The sequence below is a fragment of the Puma concolor genome, chromosome D4 (genome assembly GCF_028749965.1).
Source record: "Puma concolor isolate L17-30 chromosome D4, mPumCon1.1.hap2, whole genome shotgun sequence".
Taxonomy (NCBI): domain Eukaryota; kingdom Metazoa; phylum Chordata; class Mammalia; order Carnivora; family Felidae; genus Puma; species Puma concolor.
Window position 1 is genome coordinate 6679034 of NC_141679.1, and position 21290 is coordinate 6700323.

The 21290-nt window shown below is 35.3% G+C and overlaps 1 protein-coding gene across 7 annotated transcripts in view; it reads right to left on the reverse strand.

Moving 5' to 3' along the window:
• Positions 1-21290, reverse strand: part of JAK2 (Janus kinase 2) — a 164498-nt gene that overhangs the window by 47647 nt on the left and 95561 nt on the right. For 5 of the 7 annotated variants that reach the window (XM_086684883.1, XM_086684884.1, XM_086684881.1 and 2 more), the window contains 3 exons: positions 14704-14827; positions 8221-8338; positions 3053-3198 (listed from right to left, as the gene is read on the reverse strand). In XM_086684883.1, coding sequence (XP_086541009.1) covers positions 3053-3198; positions 8221-8338; positions 14704-14827 — 388 coding nt within the window. Of the gene's footprint in view, positions 1-3052; positions 3199-8220; positions 8339-14703; positions 14828-21290 lie in introns of those variants that run through there. The other 2 variants (XM_086684887.1, XM_086684886.1) reach the window with 2 other exon arrangements.

Sequence of the window (21290 nt, forward strand, 5' to 3'; positions counted from 1 at the left end):
GCTTAGAAACGATACTATTTTTTGTACTATGAAATAAAATCTGCATCTTATTATTATAGTTGGAGTAGGATTAGAAACTTTATTATTCACTTAGTTTTTTAGGAAAGGGAGTCCAGTGAGATGAGCTGAGTAGCTCAGTTGCTATGTAAGTGGCCTTGATCCTGGCCTGGTATTTACAAACTCAGCAGCCTCCTTTAAACTCTTTGCATTCTCGAGTTCTTTTCTTCCCACCCTTTAGAAACTTAGATTTTAAAGAGCAGATAAAGAATGAAAATACAAAAATCTTATGCATTTCCCTCACTTTCTACACTCTAACACCTAAGCCACCATGTCCAATTAGGAGTTGGCATACAAAACAGCATCTGACACACACACGCACAAAGAGCTGCACACACACGTACAGGTGCACATGCACACCCAGAGGCATGTGCTCACAGACAGGGACACATCTAACACACGGGTACAGACAAAGAGATGCACCTTACATGCATTTTTTTTTTAAGTCTGGGAGGGAATATATATTTTATTATACTAATCAGAGATCCATATCCTAGTGGATATTTCTGAGAACAAAACAGTTTATTTCATTCTGTCAGCAACTTATCATTTATCTATTCTCCCACCAATCTTGAATAGTTTAACACTGAGTAGAGTTTCCTGATTATTTCTCAGAAATAAGCACTAAATGGGAATTCAGAAAACATCAGTTGAATTAAACTATATTAAAAAGGCAAGCAATGTAGGAATGATTTGCTTAAGGACAGGCAGATAGTATTTATCTAATATTAACATGTCATGGCATAAGAAACAAAAGAAAAATAAATTAGACTACTTCAAAATTTAAACTTTTGTATTGGAAATGACACTTTCAAGAAAGTGAAAAAATGATCCAAAGAATAGGGAATATATCTGCAAATCATACATATAGTAACTTTCATCTGGAAACTTGTAACCAGAATTATGTAAAGAACTCTTACAACTCAATAATAAAAAAAATACTGAGTTGTACATTTATTTATTTTTAAATATTTATTTATTTTGAGAGAGAGAGAAAGAGCATGCAGGAGAAGGCAGAGACAGAATCCACACTAATAGTGTGGAGTCCGACATGGACAGGTTCCGACAGGTTCCACACTCACAGTGTGGAGTCCGACATGAGGCTCAATCTCACGAATCATGAGATAGTGACCTGAGCCAAAACCAAGAGTCAGATGCTTAACCGACAGAGCCACCCAGGTGCCCCTTGAACTGTACATTTTAAATAGGTGAACTTTATGGTTAAGGCCTAACAGTCATCTGAAAACAGAACAAGAATACTTAAAAACAAAGAGGAAACACATTAATTAATACCCTGCAAATTGGGTACGTAACTGTTTTTAAGTTACTTCGTAAAGGAGCGACCAAAACTAGTTACTGAGAGAAGGACTTAAGAAATAAAGGGAGTTTTAACCAGATTCATAACACCCTCAAACTTTTAATCCTAAGTATGCAATATGTAAAACATAGATTTAGTCTTGAAATTAAAGAAAAACTCAAAGAACTGTTATAATAATATGTACCTTTAAGAGGAGTAGAAATTTTACAGCCATTAAAGCTGCGCTGGGCTGTAGGAGCAGTATTTCAACAAATCTTATTAGGCATGACTGTCAAAATTCAACATGCAAATGAGTAATTTGGAGAATGTGGAATGTGGATCACTTAATAAAAGAGTCTGCTGGATCAGTTATAAGATGAGTAAGATCTAAGGATCTAATGTAAAACACGGTGACTCTAAATGATAACACTGTTGTAGAACTGAAATTTGCTAAGAGCGCTTAAACATTCTCACCAAAAAAACACAAAAACACAAATAAAAAAGATAATCATATGAGGTGATGGATGTGAAAATAAACTAGATGGGGGGAATCCTTTCACAACATATACATATATCAAACCACCATGATGTACACACACTTTCAATCATCTTACAATTTTGTAAGTTAATGAAACTTCAATAAAGCTAATATTTTTAAGAGAATCCCCTGGAGAACAGGTGAAGACTGATATTTGTGGACTTCACTTCAGATTTACGGAATCTAAATTCTTGGGTAGCACTTGGGGCACCTGGGTGGCTCAGTCAGTTAAGCATCCAACTTCGGCTCAGGTCATGATCTCATGGTTGGTGGGTTTGAGCCCCGCGTCAGGCTCTGGGCTGACAGCTCGGAGCCCGGAGCCTGCTTCGGATTCTGTGTCTCCCTCGCTCTCTGCCCCTCCCCCACTCATGCTCTCTTTCTGTCTCAAAAATAAATAAACATAAAAAAAATTCTTGGGTAGCACTCAAAGATCTTCAAGTTCAACAAGCACCTCAGGTGATACTAATGCAAGCAAAATATGGGTCAATATGCGAGAAATACTGCTTCAGAATTATGTACACACACAATCTGAGGATCTGCTATCAGAAATTATGCCTCCAGGTGTTCTTTTCATCCTTCTGACTTTACTTAGCCTTTTCAAAATAAACGAATCAAATAATTAATAGGTATCAAACCCCTGTGATATTTTGTGTAGTACTCCAACTCTTTCCATAATTTTTTTAAATTCTAAGATAAATCAGTACTTGGGATGTAATGTACAATATGATGACTATACTTAACACTGCTGTCTGGTATACAAGAAAGTTTTTAATGGAGTAGATGCTAAGAATTCTTATCATAAGGAAAAAAAATTTCTTTTTCTTTCTCTTTATTTGGTACCTATACAAGATGATGGATATTAACTAAACTTACTGTGGTAACTGCTTCACAAATATATATAAGACAAGTCATGATGCTCTACACCTTAAACTTTTAAGTGCTATATGCCAATTATGTCTCAATAAAACTAAAAGAAAAGCCAGAAAAAAGAATTTCTTTTATCTCACAAAGTATGTGTTGTACACAAGGAAGAACAGTTACCCATAGAAGTTTTAATTATGATAAGATCAAAAAGTATCAACACACAGAAAATACAATTAACTATAGAAAAACTCCCAACTGTTCATATTGATGTATATGGATTTGCATAAGGAAACTACCTGATAGAGCTATAGATGTCCAATGGGGTTTGATCCTTCTCTTTGGCTAGTCTCATCATATCTAACACTGCCATTCCAAGACATTCTTCCTGCGTTTCATGAGTCACCGGTATTTTTATCCATCCATGTAAAAAATCATGCCGCCACTAAAGGAAAAAAATTTAGAAGGAAATATACCTTAAATTTCACTATCACATTTTAATCTACTATCGTATTTTAACCTATAATTTCTACAACATATGCATTTAAAAAGAACGTCAACTCCTTCCTTGATGTTCAATTATTTTGCCACAAAATTTTAGTAAAAGTTTTGTCAATGGAAACTGATTTAAACTGGGTTCCCCATTATACAGTACATATGATGTCAATCTATTTCACTGCTTATATCTTCTCAAGTTATATCCCCTACATAAAAATTACCCAAATTAAAATAGACATTAATTAATTAAATATGTCCTGAGTTCCACATATATTCAAAGCATTATACTAAGGACTGTGTGAGATACAAATAGAAGTCTCCCTCAAGGAGACTAAAATCTAGCAGGGAAGCTAAACACGTAAACAAAGTATTATAACACCAGATATCTACACTAAGTGCCACACAACACATGTTTCAAGGACTTGAAAAGAAGTTGAAATTATACCAGTTGAGATAATCAGAGAAGGTTTCATGGAAAATTCAAAATTTCATGTAGTCTTAAAAGATGAAGAAATTTCTGATATACAAAACAGGGTGATAAAATAGAAGGAATGATACAAAAACAAAGCACAAGGCATATTTACAGGTACAAATAAGTATGGTAGGGCAGACAACTTATGTAAGGGAATAGTGTGGACTAAACCTTGGAACACTAAGTTGGAGTCAAACTGAAGGTACCCTTGAATGACTTGATCCTAACAAGCAATAGACAACCATTTTTTTAAAGCATCAGTTTCTCACAGCACCTTTTCTTAAAGCATCATGCCTCTTCCATTGGTAGACATACCAATGATAATAAAAAAGTGCTTTAAGGAAATAATGTGTATTCAAGGAGACTCCGTAAGAGGTACAAATATGAGATAACAAGGATCTGATGTAGGGAACAGAAGACACTAAAAGAGTTTGAAAAAAATGATAACGTTATCATGATATAAAAAATGAAGAAAAAGAAAAAACAAAAATTTCAAGATTTTGGTCTAGATGATTTAGGAATATGGAAATCAGACTGAACGTGTAATGGGAGAAAAGAACAGCAAAACATAAAAAGCACCAATATTCTAAAAAGTAATAGCAATTTTCTTGATAAGAAAGGTAAGAATTACAATATTAGCTGAAATACCAATGTTTAACCGAGGTTTTAAAGAAACAATATGGAGGGAATATACATTTTGTGCTGAGTATCTATGAATTCATTAAAGGTTGTCACAGGGCAGCAATTTATTTATTTACTGAGGTGCTATAAGACAATCCTCAGAAGAAAATGAATTTAAAAGGGACATCTGGGGCACCTGGGTAGCTCAGTGGGTTAAGCGTCCGAATTCGGCTCAGGTCACCATCTCGCAGTCCATGAGTTCGAGCCCCACGTCGGGCTCTGTGCTGACAGCTCAGAGCCTGGAGCCTGCTTCAGATTCTGTGTCTCCCTCTCTCTCTGACCCTCCCCCATTCATGCTCTGTCTCTCCCTGTCTCAAAAATAAATAAACGTTAAAAAAAAATTTAATAAAAATAAAAATAAAAAAAATAAAAGGGACATCTGATTTTTGGCTTTTATTGGCTTACCTTTCCCAAATCTATCTTTCTATAGTAATATCTTATGTACTTTATACTTTAGTGGCTGAACTTTTTTTAGTTATTTAAAAATCTCAACATATCTTATACTTTGATGGTGGCACCAGTCAAATCTGCTTTATTTAGTCTATAATATGCATATAATCTAACCTGGTATCAATATGAGCTGGATAAGTTAATTACTACCTTATGTATTTTCTGGGCACAGATTTAGAGAAATAGAAACATTAAGAAATAGAAAATTACATGTGGTATTTATTATCTAGATACAACTTAGGATTCTATTGTGAAATTATTTTGCTGTGCTAGATAAGAAAATTCTTCCTAGGAAGACAAAATTAGAAATCATCCACAATTTTTCTTGATCATAAGTATGAGATATCACAGTATTAATACTACGGTAAAGCAGCTGAATAAACAGTTTAGGAAAATCGTCTTCTTAATGGGATTTAAATTAGCATGCCACCAAAATAAAAACCAGTTCTGCAGCACAGGTGACATAATCATAAAAGAACATAGTCATAACCTCATAGTATTTATTCTCAAAAGTCTATCTCTCTTTTTAATGGCTACTGAAACAAAGGTTTTAAAAGCTACTGAAGCTATCTAAAAGCTGGGTGGTGGTCAAATTATTTTTGACAAGAGCACCAAGATCATTCGATGGAGAAAGAAACAGTTTTTTCAACAAATGGTGCTGGAAAAACTAGATATCCACATGCAAAAGAATGAAATTTGGCCTTTACCTTACACCATCAATAACAGTTAACTCAAAATGAATCAACGATCTAAACACAAGCACATAAGAGCTAAAACAATAAAATACTGCAAGAGAATATAGGGGGAAAGCTTCATGATACTGATTTGGTAATGATTTCTTGGACATGATACCAAAAGCACAGGTAAATACAAGAAAAAAAAATCAGATTATATCAAAATTTAAAACTGTTGGGCATCACAAGACACATCAACAGGTGTGAAAGGCAATAGACAGAATGGGAGAAAAGATTTACAAATCATATGGCAGATCGGGGGTTAATACCCAGAATACATAAAGAACACTTACAGCTTGACAACAACCTGATTAAAAAATGGGCAAAGGACACAAATAGTAATGTACCCAAAGAAGATGTACAAACCTCCAAAAAGCTTAAGAAAAATGCTCAACATCACTAATCATTAGGGAAATGCAAATCAAAACCACAATGAGATATCACTTCACATCCATCAGAATGGCTATTATTAAAAAACCAGAAAGTAAGTGCTAGTGAGGATGTGGAGAAACGAATCCTTGTGCAGTGCTGGTGGAATGTGCAGCTGCCATAGAAAACAGGGTAGCAGTTCCTCAAAAAAATAAAAAACAGATTTACCATGTAATCTAATAATTCTACTTCTGGATACCTATCCAAAGGAATTGAAAGCAGGATCTCAAAGAGATATTTGTACACCTATGTTCTCAGCAGTGTTATTCGTAAGAGCCAAAAGGTGGAAGCAACCCAAATATTAACAGATAAATGGATAAACAAAATGTGGTCTATACGATGGAATATTAGCCACCCTTAAAAAGGGAGGAAATTCTGACATGCTATGACATGGATGACCTTGAAGGCATTATGTTATGACAAGTCAGTCAGTCATAAGAGAGGAAATGCTGTGTAATACCACTCACATGAGGCACCCAGAGGAGGCAAACCCAGAGACAGAGACAGAAAGCGAAATAGCTGCCAGGGGCCAGAAGAGCATGAGGCACTGAACAAGAGGCCTTGTTTAATAGGTATGAAGTTTCAGTCTAGGAAGATGAAAAATGTTCTAAAGTGAATGGTGGTAATGGTTGCACAATAATGTGAATGTACTTTAATGCCACTAATGTGTCCATGTCAAAATGGTAACTTTTACTAAATATATTTTACTAGAATTTAGAGAAAGTTTCTTGTTCTCATAACCCAAAAGAGAAATATCTTTCAGTTTGTTGCTCACAAACTGAACCAGCTTTCTTAGATATCTTAGAAATATGAGCTGTGAGCAAATGCACCCCAATGTTTATGGCAGCACTAGTGATAATAGCCAAATTATGGAGAAAGCCCAAATGTCCATTGACTGACGAATGGATGAAAAACATGTGATACATATATACGTATACATATATACACACACAATGGAATATCACTTGGCAATCGAAAAGAATGAAATCTTGTCATTTGCAATAACGTGGATGGAACTAGAGTGTATTACGCTAAGCGAAATAAGTCAGAAAAATATACACAATTTCACTCATATGTGGAATTTAAGAAATAAAACAGATGAACTTAAGGGAAGGGAAGGGAAGGAAAAACAAGATAAAAAGAGAGGAAGGCAAACCATAAGAGACTCTAAAACACAGAGAACAAACAGGGCTGCTGGAGGGATGTTGGGTGGGGGTGTGGGCTAAATGGGTGATGGGCATTAAGGAGGGCACTTGTTGGGATGAGCACTGGGTGTTAATGTCAGTGATGAATCACTGGGTTGTACTCCTGAATCCAAGACTACACTATATATTAACTAACTTGGATTTAAAAAAAAACAAAGAAAAGAAAAGAAATGTGAGCCATGAGGATCTGTGTAGCTATTTCCTATGATATTTGCAAATCGGATTCAGAACTCCTTACTCTGACATTTTGGGAATAAGAAGAGCATACCTTTACTCAAAAGCACTAATAAATTTTTTCTTTAGTTTCTACTCCTCAGTCTTATGGCACATAAAAACAGAAGTTATTTAATGACATAACATTTCAATTATTGTTTACATTAAGGTAACAATAAGAAAACATTATAAAATGTTCAAATACTCTACAAAAATTTAATACAGCAGTATTAATGAACAAATAACTAAAACACAGCTCTCAGATCAAGTATTAACATCTAGCCATCCTCTTATGAGGAGCTAAACAAACTATTGTTAACTCACTTTTATATAGTTTCCTACTTTTCTTTACATTTTATTACTCACTATTTAAGTCTGAAATTGTTCAGGAATAAAAAAAATTTTTTTTCTCTAAATTAATTTCACTGTCTTATATTCCAGACACTTATATCTACGTGAATCATGTGCTGTAACTCAATCTGAACTTTGTGAAATCCTTAAAATGTCACAAAGCATTAAAAAAAATAAATAAAAAGAGCTAATTAAGGGAAGCTTTATAAAATAGATTTTATTATTTATAAGTTATAAATAATAAATTAAAAATTAGTGATAAAAAGATTAAAAACTAGTGATAAAAAGAGTCAATTTTGTTACCTTTCTGTACCTGCTAAGCAAGACAGAACATCAATTTTCCCATAGATGAAGATTTTCCTGATGAAGAGCTACAGAACACAGCAAGATTCTTATCATTTAACACATATACAAGTAAGATAATATAATTATACCTGAGCAAAAAGGTAAGACATGACAAAGTCATCAAGAAGAGGAGCTTCAGCACCTCGAGACACTCCATGCCGATAGGTTCTGTTGCTGCCATTACAATACCAGTAAGGAAAGTAAAATCTACAAGACAAAACATTCAGTCAGCCTCCAAATAGTTCAAATATAAACATACTATGTACATATAACCACTTCCAGCATACTGAAAGGTATTATCCCATAATCAGAAAACACAGCTAACAGTGTTAAATACAGGTAGGGACAAAAGAAAATCTGGGTAAGACCATGATAATAGTATAGACAGAAGATACAAGAAACGTAAGTGTAAAATCAATATGCTTTTTGCTTTTTTTTTAAAGGTTATTTATGTATGTATGTACATATTTATTTAGAGGGAGACAGCGTGTGTGTGTTAGTGGGAGAGGAGCAAAGAGAGAGGGAGAGAGAATCCCAAGCAGGGTCCCACAAACTGTGAGATCACGACCTGAGCCAAAATCAAGAGTCGGACGCTTAACCGACTGAGCCACCCAGGTGCCCGTGAGCTGCCTGCTTCTATGCACAGAATGCAAAAGCAAGAGGAAACAGAAAAATGTAGAAACAAAATATTAACAAAAAATTGTTTTAATATTAATCCAGTGATATCGGTAGAGGAATCTGAAAATGCTAACTGGTATGAAAACAATGGCTTCTTCTTTTAGGAAATGGAGGTTAATCACCACAGGATACCACTTCACACCTGTCAGAATGGCTAGTATCAAAAAGACAAGAAATAACAAGTGCTGGCGAAGAGGTGGAGAAAAGAGACCCTCCGGGCACCGCTGGAAGCACTGTAAGTTGGTGCAGCCATGACGACAAACAGTATGCAGGTTCTCAAAATACTAAAAATAGAAACACCATACAACCCAGTAATTCCACTACTGGGTATTTACCTAAAGAAAATGAAAACACTAATTTGAAATGGGACAGGCACCCCTATGCTTACTGCAGCATAATTTACAATACCCAAGATATGGAAGCAGCCCAAGTGTCCATCAACAGATGAACAGATGAAGTGTGGTATACATACATTATGGACTATTACTCACCAATAAAAAAGAATGCAATGTTGCCAATGACAACATAGGTAGACCTAAAAGGTGTTATGCTAAGTGAAAGAAGTCATACAGAAAAGGACTAATACCATATTTCACTTATATGTGCCAACTAAAAAGTGAAACAAATGAACTAAAATATAAAAAAGAAACAGACTATAGAGAAAAAAACTGGCAGTTGCTTTGGGGAGTGGAACACAGGTGAAATAGGCCGAGAGGATTAAGAGTTACAAACTTCCAGTGCCAAAATAAAGAAGTCATGGGGATGAAAAGTACAGCATATGGAATATAGTCACTTATACTATAATAACTATGGTTATTGTAACTAATACTATAATAACTATAATAACAGATGACAAGTAGGCTTGCCATGGTGAGCATTTCATAATGTACGGAATTATCAAATCACTATGTTGTATACCTGAAACTAACAGAGTATGTCAACAACACTTCAGTACAAATGAATGAATCAATGAAACAAGCTAAAAACTTGTCCTTCAAAGAAACAAAAAATATTCTCTATTGCTTCATTTACACCTTTACTGAGATATAATTCACATACCTTAAAGTTTACCCATTTAAAGCATACAATTCAAAATGTTTTTTAGTATGTTTGAAACATTGTACAAACATCCCACAATCTAATTTTAGAACATTTTCATCCCCCCTAAAAGAAATTCCATACCTACCAACAGCCATACCCAAATCATCCCAACTACTCTCCACCTCTAAGTTACCACTAGTCTATCTCTATAAATTTGCCTGTTTTGAACATTTTATATAAATGGAATCATATAATATGTGGCCTTTTCTACCTCCTTTCATAAGCATAATATTTTCAAGGACTATCTACATTATAGCAAACATTAGTATTTCATTCCCTTTTTAATGCCCAGTTAATATTTGATCGTATGGATAAACCACATTTTGCTTCTTCATTCATCACACAATGGACATTTGGATTGTTTCCATCTTTTTGCTATTGTGGATAAGGCTGCTAGGAACAGTATGTACAAGGGTAAGTGTGTGTGTGTTTTCTACGTCCATCTTTTTGAGGAACAAACTGTTAAAGTGGCTGCACTAGTTTACATCTCCAACAGCAACATGTAAGTGTCCCAATAGTTCAGATCCTTGACAACACGTGGAGAGTTTCGCTAAGTTAGTCTTTGGTATTGCTGACTTGGCGTCCATTTTGTTTAACCAAGAGGCCTGCAGTGACCTTAAACTGACACTAGCCCCTTCATGCAAGTACACACCCTACACAACAGCCCACTGAGTCACAAGCAAATGTGAGTTTCTGATAAAACTTCCCCAACACCCTTGTGATCAACAATCTCCCCTGTTTTCCAGCACCTAACCCTTAAAAGCCCCTTCAATAAGACTCCCATGTAGCTTACCAAAGACCAGCTCTTTTGGCTTGAACCGACCAAATTGGGCCTTAGGCAAGGAACCCCAAAGCACTCTACTCACAGACCCTAGGGAAGTCGTGTGCCCTGGGTCCTATGTCCCTCTCTACACCCTGCCTTGATCTCTCCATGTGGCCCCTCAAGGCATGCTGGATACCTCCAGAACCTTTGAGTAATAAACTTTTCTATTTCAATTTCTCTTGTGCTCTGTTGTTGTTGAAGCATGGCTCACCATCCAACACCCCGTGCCCTATTTCATAAGTAATAATTAGGCAAATTCATAACAACTTGTTATTGTCCATCTTTTATATCTTTGTCATCCTAACGGGTGAACTGGTGTCCTGCTGTGTTTCTGATTTACATTTCTCTAAAGACTAATGATGTTGAGCATCCCTTCATGTGCTTACTGGCTATTTGTATGTCTTATTTAGAAAAATGTCTATTCAAATCCTTTGTTCATATTTTCGCTGAGTTATCTGTCACTGTACTATTGAACCGTTAAGAATTCTTTATGTATTCCAGGGGTACCTGGGTGGCTCAGTTGGTAAAGCATCTGACTCTTGATTTATTTTCAGGATATGATCTCATAGTTCATGGGATAGAGCCACAAGTTGGGCTCCATTCTCTCAGTGGAGAATTCTTTATGTATTCCAGATGTAAGACCCTGATCAAATATATGAGTTACAAGCATTTTCTTCCATTCTGTGGGCTGTCTTTTCACATTCTTTTTTCTTTTAAAGCTTACTTATTTATTTTTGAGAGAGAAAGAGAGAGCATGCATGTGAACAGGAGAGGGACAGAGAGAGAGAGGGAGAGAGAGAATCCCAAGCAGGTTCCGCGGTGTCAGCACAGAGCCCAAAACAGGGCTTGATCTCATAAACCATGAGATCATGACCTGAGCCAGTCAAGAATCAGATGCTCAACTGACTGAACAAACCAGGCACCCTTGTCTTTTCATTCTTGACAGCAACCGTTGATGCACAAACATACATTTTGATGTATCCCAATTAACGTACTTTTCTTTTGTCACTTGGGCTTTTGGTGCCATACTGAAGAAACCAATGCGTACTCTAAGTACACAAAGATTTACTCCTATATTGTCTTCTAAGAGTTTTATAGTTTTAGCTCTTAGATTTAAGTCTTTGATTCATTTTAAGTTAATTTTTGGGGGGCACCTGGGTGCTTCAGTTGGTTGAGCGTCCGACTCTTGACTTCAGCTCAGATCATGATCTCACCATTCAAGAGATCAAGCCCTGCGCTGGATTCTGTGCTGACAGTGCGGAACCTGCTTGGGATTCTGTCTCCCTCTCTCTCTGCAAATAAATAAACAACCCCCCTCTCAAAATAAATAAACATTTTTTAAAAAGGCATTTTGGGGCACCTGGGTGGGTCAGTCAGTTAAGCATCTGACTTCAGCTCAGGTCATGATCTCACGGTTCACGGGTTCAAGCCCCGCATTGGGCTCTGTGCTGACAGCTTGGAGCCTGGAGCCTGCTTCTGATTCTGTGTGTGTCTCTCTTTCTATCTGCCCCTCCCCTGCTCATGCTCTCTCTCTGTCTCTCAAAAATAAATAAATAATAATTAATATTCAAAAATAAACATTAAAAAAATTGATAAGGGAAAAAATTTGATAAGGGAAACAATTTTTAATTCTTGAGAAGAGATCAGCAAACTCTGGCCCACAGCCCCATTCTGGTCCACTGTGAGTTTTTATAAATAAAGTTTTACTGGAACACAGTCATGCCCATTCATTTACTTCTTATTCATGGTTGCTTTCACACTTGAATAACAGAGCTGAAGAGTGAAAACAGAGATAGTATAGCTTCAAAGCCTAAAATATTTACTAATGGCCTTCTCAGAAAAAGACTGTAGAGCTCTCCTCTACAAACATTCTCAAATCAAAAGATACACTTACTAATTGCAGAAAGTACAGTCATTACAGAAAGCAATAAAAAAAATACTCCCAATAAAATATTGGTATTTTGTCAATCTACGGAGCATGCTAACATGCTTCTTTTACATAATACAACTTTGGGGGCACCTGGATGGCTCAGTTTGTTGAGCATCTGACTTCAGCTCAAGTCGTGATCTTGCAGTTTTTGAGTTTGAGCCTTGCATCGGGCTTGCTGCTGTGAGCACAGAGCCCATTTCAGATCCTCTGTCTCCTCCTCTTTGTGCCTTGCCCCCACTCACGCTCTCTCAAAAATAAAAAAAATTAAAAAAATAAATACGCAAAAATAAAATAAATGATACAAATTTGTAAAGTCTTAAAACCTGCATAAAAGTCTTACTTTGGATAGATTTAACCCTAGGTACTTTGCATTTTTTGTTGCTATTAGTTGTTATCTTAAATGACCTCTTTTCTGTTTGTGGTGTAGAGAAATAGTTGATTTCTTTTAATGTTTGTTTATTTATTTATTGAGAGAGAGAACGCACACACGCACAAGTGGGGAAGAGGGGCAGAATGAGGCAGGGGAGTGAATCTTACGCAGGCTCCACGCCCAGTGTGGAGCGTGACATGGGACTCGATCCCATTAAAAATCAAGAGTCAGGAAAAAAAGAAAAAAAGAAAAAAACAATCAAGAGTGAGACATTTAACCAACTGAGCCACCCAACTAAGCCACCCAGGTGCTCCAGAAATAGTTGACTTTTAACGTACTGATCATATAGATCTAGCATTCTGCTGAACATTTATTATTGATGCCTATAAATTTGTTTGCATTTTCTATGTTAACAATCATAGCATCTCCAAATAATGACTCTTTGCTTCTTTGTTCTCAATTACTAAATATTTTGTGTATTTTTTTGTCTTAACTGTATTTGTTGAGAACTCCACTAAAATCCTAAATAGAACTAGTGGTGGTGGCTATTTTTGTTTTTTATCTTGTTTGTGATTTTAGAGACTGCTTCTGACCTCTTACCATTTGAGAATATTACTTGCTTCTTGCCTTTGGTAAATATCCTTTACCCTTTACCATGGTAAGGATATCTCTCTTGAATTTTAGTTTTTTAAGGCTTCCTTTTCTTTCCTTTTAAAAATCATGAATGAGTCCATGTGCATTTTTACTATGTAACACTGACTCTGCATGGAATGAATCTATTTCATAAGAGCCACAGATCAAACGTATTTCTTTGTTTTATCATTTTGAGTGGAAAATTATTAAATAAATTAACTAATAATTTGCGGCTGCAAATAACACTGGCAAAATCATACATCTACTTCAACTCTAAAAAAATTATATATTTTTTAAAGCTTATTTATTTTTGAGAGACAGAGAACACAAGTGGGGAGGGCAGACAGAGAGGGAGAGAGACACAGAATCCAAAGCAGGCTTCAAGCTCTGAGCTATCAGCACAGAGTCCGACGCGGGGCTCAAACTCATAAATCGTGGAAGTTGGACGCTTAACTGAATGAGCCACCCAGGTGCTCCACTAAAAAAAATTATTAAAAAGAGATGGGAGATTACATTTTGTTGCACAAAATATTGAATTTCCTAGGAAACCAACAATATTCCAAGTTTTATTTGGATTTTATTCAGGATTTTATTAGTAAAGGCCATTCACATCCTTTTTAAAATTTAATTATAATACTAAATGGTAAAGTAGCAACCCACCAGAAAAGCTCAGAGCATTCTAGTGAAAAAACATTTATAAACACTTCCTCTAGTAGAGAAAAAGTCTTAAATGAAGCTCTGGTCCCTGTTATTAAGTACTCTGCAATTTAAAGATATGTCTGGGGGCGTCTCGGTTGCTCCGTCAGTTGAGCGTCTAACTCGAGATCAGCTCAGGTTGTGATCTCGCAGTCCTGAGATCCAGCCCCAGGCTGGGCTCCATGCCAAGCGTGCAGCCTGCTTGGGATTCTGTCTCTCCCCTCTCTGTCCCTTCCCCCACTCATAATAAATAAACTCAGAAAAAATGTACATATATGTTTGATAATTTCTCTCACTTTGCCCTTTAACCACTAAATGAGTCACTTTACTGTAGAAGGTACCTTATTCTGTAGAGTATGTTGTGCCTGGTTGATTCATCTACATGGAAGACATGGTTGGGCGGATACCAGGTCCTTTCGGTTTCACTCATTAAAGCAAACATACTATGATACACGGGCGTGATTCCTAGGAAAGAGGTAAGAAAAGAAATGATTACAAAGCGCAGCAAGTACATTTATGGAACATCTGTAATTTGTAACAGGATTGAAATAACAACTCTTATTCGGCACAAGTGCAGTAGCAATTGACATCTTTTGGTCCAGCATGACTTAAACTCAATTCTTAATTTAATCTTTTTCCCTGCATTTTAAAATATGATTGCTGGAACTCTTTCAAGCAGATTTTTAAAAACATTTTATCTAATTTTTTTTAGGTATCTTGCACAGAAAGGTTAATTCAAATCTGTGTGTGTTTTAATTGATAATGAGAGTATCAACTAAACTATTTGGAGATCATTGAATACTTTTAAGAGAACAGCACAACAGTTTTTTTTTAATGTTAAATTTTACACAGTGCACCAGTAACTATATTTTTTGCACTTTTTACACTTACAAGGAAAATATTTTAATGTCATCTTAAACTGCAGGGGTATATGATTTTTTTCAAAGATATTTTCAAAGGTACATTAACAAAGGTTTGAAGACTACTGAACTTTTTAAAAAGCATATGAAACAAAAAGCCACACAATTAAATAATGCACATTATCTCCCAGCACATATAGAACATTCACACATAGACACACACATACACATTCCAATCTTTTGGGGTCTAAGAACAAGTCTCCCAAAGTGCCAGAGAATAATCAACATGTTCTCTAACCACATTTCAGCTAAATCAGAAATAAATACTTAAAAAAATTTTTTTTAATTTTTTAAAATTCAAGTTAGTTAACATACTTAATCCTATATATTTGAAAACATAAGCCTCACAAAAACAAACGTTATTTTTATTCTAGTAATGTTTTGATCTTTTCCACTGTAGACAAAAATGACACCAACTCAACACACTGACAATAAAGATATAAAATATTCATTTGAATTATCAACACAACTGTTTACTCATAGATATATAATAATTTCAGTAAGTTACATATAAAAACAGTATTGAGTAACAACTTTTAAACTGTATCCTTGTATTCATTCTTATATTTACACATACTTCTCAATATCTCAGAGATTATAGGAGAAATTATAACAGAAATTAAATAGTATTTATAATGAACAATTAATAACATGTATTAAAAATTATGGAATATAGCTAAAGTGATACTTAAGAGGAAAAATTATAGCTTTAACCTGATTATATCAGAAGATAACAAAGAATGATCTAAGTTATCTAACTCAACACATTAAAAAACAACAGAATAATCTAGAAGACAGTTGAAAATGTGATAGAGCAGAAGTTAACAGAAGAAAGATTCAATAAAGAGAATCAAGAAAATAAAAGCTGATTATTTGCAATAACTAACAAAATAAACAAGCCTTTGTCAAATCTGATCAAGAAAAAAAACCACAGATAAACACTAATGATTTTTCAAAAGTATAACTGGCACACCTGGGTGGCTCAGTCAGTTAAGTGTTCGACTTCGGCTCAGATCATGATCTCACAGTTCATGAGTGTGAGCCCCATATAGGGCTCTGTGCTGAAAGCTCACAGCCTGGAACCTGCTTCAGATTTTGTGTGTGTCTCTCTCTCTGCCCCTCCCCAACTCATGCTCATTCTCTCTCTCTCTCTCTCCCAAAAATAAACATTAAAAAATAAAAACGTTTTTAAAAGTATAATTATAGGTTATGGAGACAATAAGAGAATAAACAATGACAATAAATTTGAAAATGTAGACAGACAATTTTAAAGCCATATGTAATTTTAAAAAACGGATTCAAAAATAAAAAACTTCAGGGGTGCCTGGGTGGCTCAGTTGGTTGAGCGTCCAACTTCGACTCAGGTCATGATCTCACAGCTCATGAGTTCAAGCTCTGTGCTAACAGCTCAGAGCCTGGAACCTGCTTCAGATTCTGTGTCTCCCTCTCTCTCTGTCCCTCCTCTGTTCATGCTCTGTCTCTCTCTCTCTCTCTCTCAAAAAAAATAAACGTTAAAAAAAATTTTTTTTAAGAATTAAAAACTTCAAAGGAACTATAACCATTAAAGAAACTATCTACTTACAAAAATACAGAAGAAAGGAAAAGGAGGAAAGAGAAGAAATAAGAAGAAAGGAAAAACCACCATGAAGCCCAGATAAAATTTATATACTAGTTCAACCAAACATGAAAGACAATTCCAACCTTCAGTATACTATTACAGAGAACAGAAAAAGAGAGAACAGGGAAATTAACATACTTTGTGAGTTTACTTGGACCATGATACCAAAACCAGGCAGATATCATAATCAAATAGACTCACCAAAATAGGTACAAAAATCCTAAATATATTAAATTTTAGCAAACCAAATCCTGCAATGATTCTTAAAAAATAAAAAAAACTAAGATAAAGTTCATTTATCCTATAATAGCAGAGATGGCTAAATTGGAAAAATGTAATTCTTCATAACAATGAATCAGAGAAAAATCTGAAAATAGCAAAATGATATATTTGAAAAGCTGTGTGGTGACTACACACCACTGTGGTGACTACAGTGATATATATATTTTTCTATGTGAAGTATTACTTTAAATATTTTATAACAAAAAAATCAGAATTAAAAAAGCAAAATAAAAAAGTGAAAATGGCAAAAAAGTGGATATAAATTATTCACAATAGAGCAAATCCATGATTAATAATAATTAAAAATAATTAATAAACATGTGAGAGGATGGTAATACCTAGTGTTGAATAAAATGTGAGTTAAAATTATGTGATATCACTTTATATCCATTCAACTAGCAAAAACAGTAGGGATAACATCTAGGGCTGATAGGATGGCAGGGGACCATGTTACATAATTGCTAGAAATGTCATTTGGAATAGATTCTAAGTTGGCACAAAAACAGACACTCTGATCGATGGAAAAGAATAGAACAGAAACCGCAGTCATTTTTAACTCTTTCCCTACACACCCAATCAAAGTTATTTTTATTTTTATTTACTAAAAGCACCTAAATGTGCTTCTTCTTTTCCAAACCATTATCTAAGTGTGATTCAGTTCCATATCATTCTAGAGCAAGGACAGTCAACATTCCACTAATATTAACAGAGACTCTATTACATAATAAGCACAAAATGGGTACAGGAAATACAAAAAGGAAAAATAGTGCCTAACTTTAAGGATCTCACATTATAAGAGATGAACTCAGAGATGCCATTGGAGAACTCAATTCAAAAGGGTCAGTGCCATGATAGTAAAGAACACAAAAAAAACAAATAAGTACAGGGGAGAAATGAAAAATATTCTTTGCTTGGCCAAATTTTATCAAGGCCCCTCTGAACCCTCCCGAACATGGCCCATACATGTTTTTCCTCGTAGAATCAAGTTTTAGCAAGAATCCTGCTAAGTCCATTTAGCAAACCACCTTAGATATCTAATCAAACTCCTCACCCCTATTATCCTGCAGGTGATATCTGATCACATTGACCTGCCTTTAGCAAGAATCATATTAGGCTGGTTCACTCAGAATCCCCCCAGACTTAATGTCTACTCTTAGTAATTTTCCATTCACCAATGCCCTGTCAAACTGGTTCCTTGGCCACAAAACCCCACTTGTTCAGGCTGTATTCAGAGTCAAGCTCACTTCTATAATGGAGTGTCTCCCCTATTACAGTAGTTTATCAAGTAAAATCCATTTTCATCACTTTAACTTCTATTCAGCTCTGATTTTAACAGAGGTAGGTCAGATGAAGTAAAGACTTCAGTGAAAGCTTCTGAAGAGGTAATGCCTAAGCTGAAGACAGCACATGAGGATCTGGCCATTCTATGTAATGGCAAGCCGAGCACATAAAATATCGCATAGGCATGGACGATCGGCAGCAAATGCTCCTGAAGCTAAATTAGCTATGCAGAAAAGAGAGGTGCCATACAGCAGAGAGCTGCAGACAGGATGAGCAGATCACCTGGCTGGACCAAGACAGGTCTGCTCTGTCTACTGTCCCAGAATAATTATTAATAGCCTGTCTTTACACCTCAAAAGTGTTCCAGTTTAAACAGTGATAATCTATAAAACATTAGCTTAAAATCTGATATGGGTGAAGTCTGAGTTCAGGTATTTACTAGCTAGGTAAACTTGTGGTAGTTAATCTCTCTAAGCTTATGCTTCATCTTCTAAAGGATAAGGACAGAAATCTGAGTTCAGAGGATAGCTGGAAGGAAAAAATGTGATAATATGGATAAAGTGCTTAGCAAAGTATATGGCACATAACATAGGTTCTACTGTAAAGATCCCAAGGGTATATCCTATCTGGGCTTCGTCAACTGTATAAATAAACAGGTTTTTGTTTCCCCTAACTGAATAAGCTAGAATGAGGCAGATTAGTATTTTTCAAAATTTAACGTTCATAATAACAACCTGGAGATTGTCTTTTGGCTTCCACGGTTTTTGTTGAAAAGCATGATTTTTGTTGAAAAAGAAAAGATTCTTATTCACGGATTCTGGCAAGGGGCCTGAGAGAGATACTGCATTTCTAAACAAGCTCCCTGGTATTACTGATACTGTTAATTCATGGACCAACAGAGGGATTTAACAGGATACTACATACAACAGAAGACAGGATTAGTCAACAGAAGGCAAGTCAATTAAAAAAAAAAAAAAAAAACATAAATTGAAGCACAAAAAATAACAGAATGGGAAGAACTGAACAGAGTATATAAAAGCATGTAAGACAAAAAAAAAAAAACACACACACACACATAAATTGAAGCACAAACAATAACAGAATGGGAAGAACTGAACAGAGTATATAAAAGGCATGTAAGCCATGTCAAATGGACCAAACTTACATGAAATTGAAGAAAGCGCAGCCAAGAATTTTCCAAAGCTAAACACACACTGCCCTACAAATTCAGCAAGCTTAGAGAGTTTGAGGGAAAAATAAAGACAAAGAAAACACACAGAAAAGACATTTCAGATAATTAAGAGCGGAAGGTATCTGTCACCAGCAGACCTGCAACACAAGATATACTGAAAGGAGTTCTCTAGGCTGAAAGGAAGAGATGGCAGATGGAAGCATGGAACTACAGACAAGAATGAGGAACAAGGGAAAGGATAAATATAAAAGAATAATGATTGTTTAAAGCAACAATAATATAAGTGTCCTGTGATGTCTACAGAAGTAAAACACATGATAAATATGATAACAACACCAAAAATAAATAGAAGTAAACAGAGTTGGAATCAGATTTCTGGTTGCTACATTACAAATTTGAAATGGCCAACATTTCAATGTTCAACCAAAATTTGTAAAGCAGGCATAAAAACAGGAAAGTATTCGCATTCGCCGGAAAAATTAAAAATTCCTTTGTTTTTGTCACTTGTTTTGGGTGGCAGTTGTTTATTGACTTTTCTAAACTATAAAGTCTATATTCTTTGTCATTTATAGTCCTGAAATCTCAGTTTTTTTAATTAGTGGGATTCTCTCTCTCCTTCTCCCTCTGCTACTCTCCCCTACTCGTGTTCTCTTTCTAAAAATAAAATAAAATCTTTAAAAAATAAAATAAATAAATAAATCTAAAGACATTTTAATTTGAAATGGGAAAGATGGAAAAACATAGCCCACGCAAACAGTAAGCAAAAGAAAGCTGGTGGGGCACCTGGGGGGCTCAGTCTGTTAAGCGTCTGACTTGGGCTCAGATCACGATCTCACAGTCTGTGAGTTCAAGCCCCATGTCGGACTCTGTGCTGACAGCTAGCTTAGAGCCTGGAGCCTGCTTTGAATTCTGTGTCTCCCCCTCTCTCAGCCCCTCCCCTGCTCACTCTCTCTCTCTCTCTCAAAAATAAACATTAAAAAAATTTTTTTTAATAAAAAAAAAAGCTGGGATGGCTATACTAATATCAGACAAAACAGATTTTAAGTCAAAAGTTTACAAAAGACAAAGAACATTATGAAAATTTAAATCCTTAAGAAAATGTAAATATAAACATATACATACGTAAGAAATTAGCCCCAAAACATGTAACATGTAAACCAAAAAATAAAAACTGAAAGGAGAAATAGACAATTCAGCAATAATACCTGAAAAGTTCAATACACCGTTCTCAATAAGACAGAAAAAAGAGTGGTGCCTGGGTGGTTCAGTGGGTTAACCATCTGCCTTCGGCTCAGGTCATGACCTCTCAGTTCACGAGTTCGAGCTCCACTTCGGACTCTGTACTGACAGCGAAGTGCCTGCCTGGAATTCTCTCTCTCTCCCTTCTCTCTATGCCCCTACCCTGCTTGTGCTCTCTCTCAAAATAAATAAACTTAAAAAATTTTTTAAAAGACAGTAAAACGAGACTGAAGAACAATAAGAAAAAACAATAAGAAAAACTGAATTGTGCTTTATATAAATCAACTAATAGACATATACAGAATACAACCCCACAAAAGCAGAATATACATTTTTCACAAATGTAAATGGAATATTCACAAGAATAGGCCATAAATTAGGTCACAAAAGAAATAT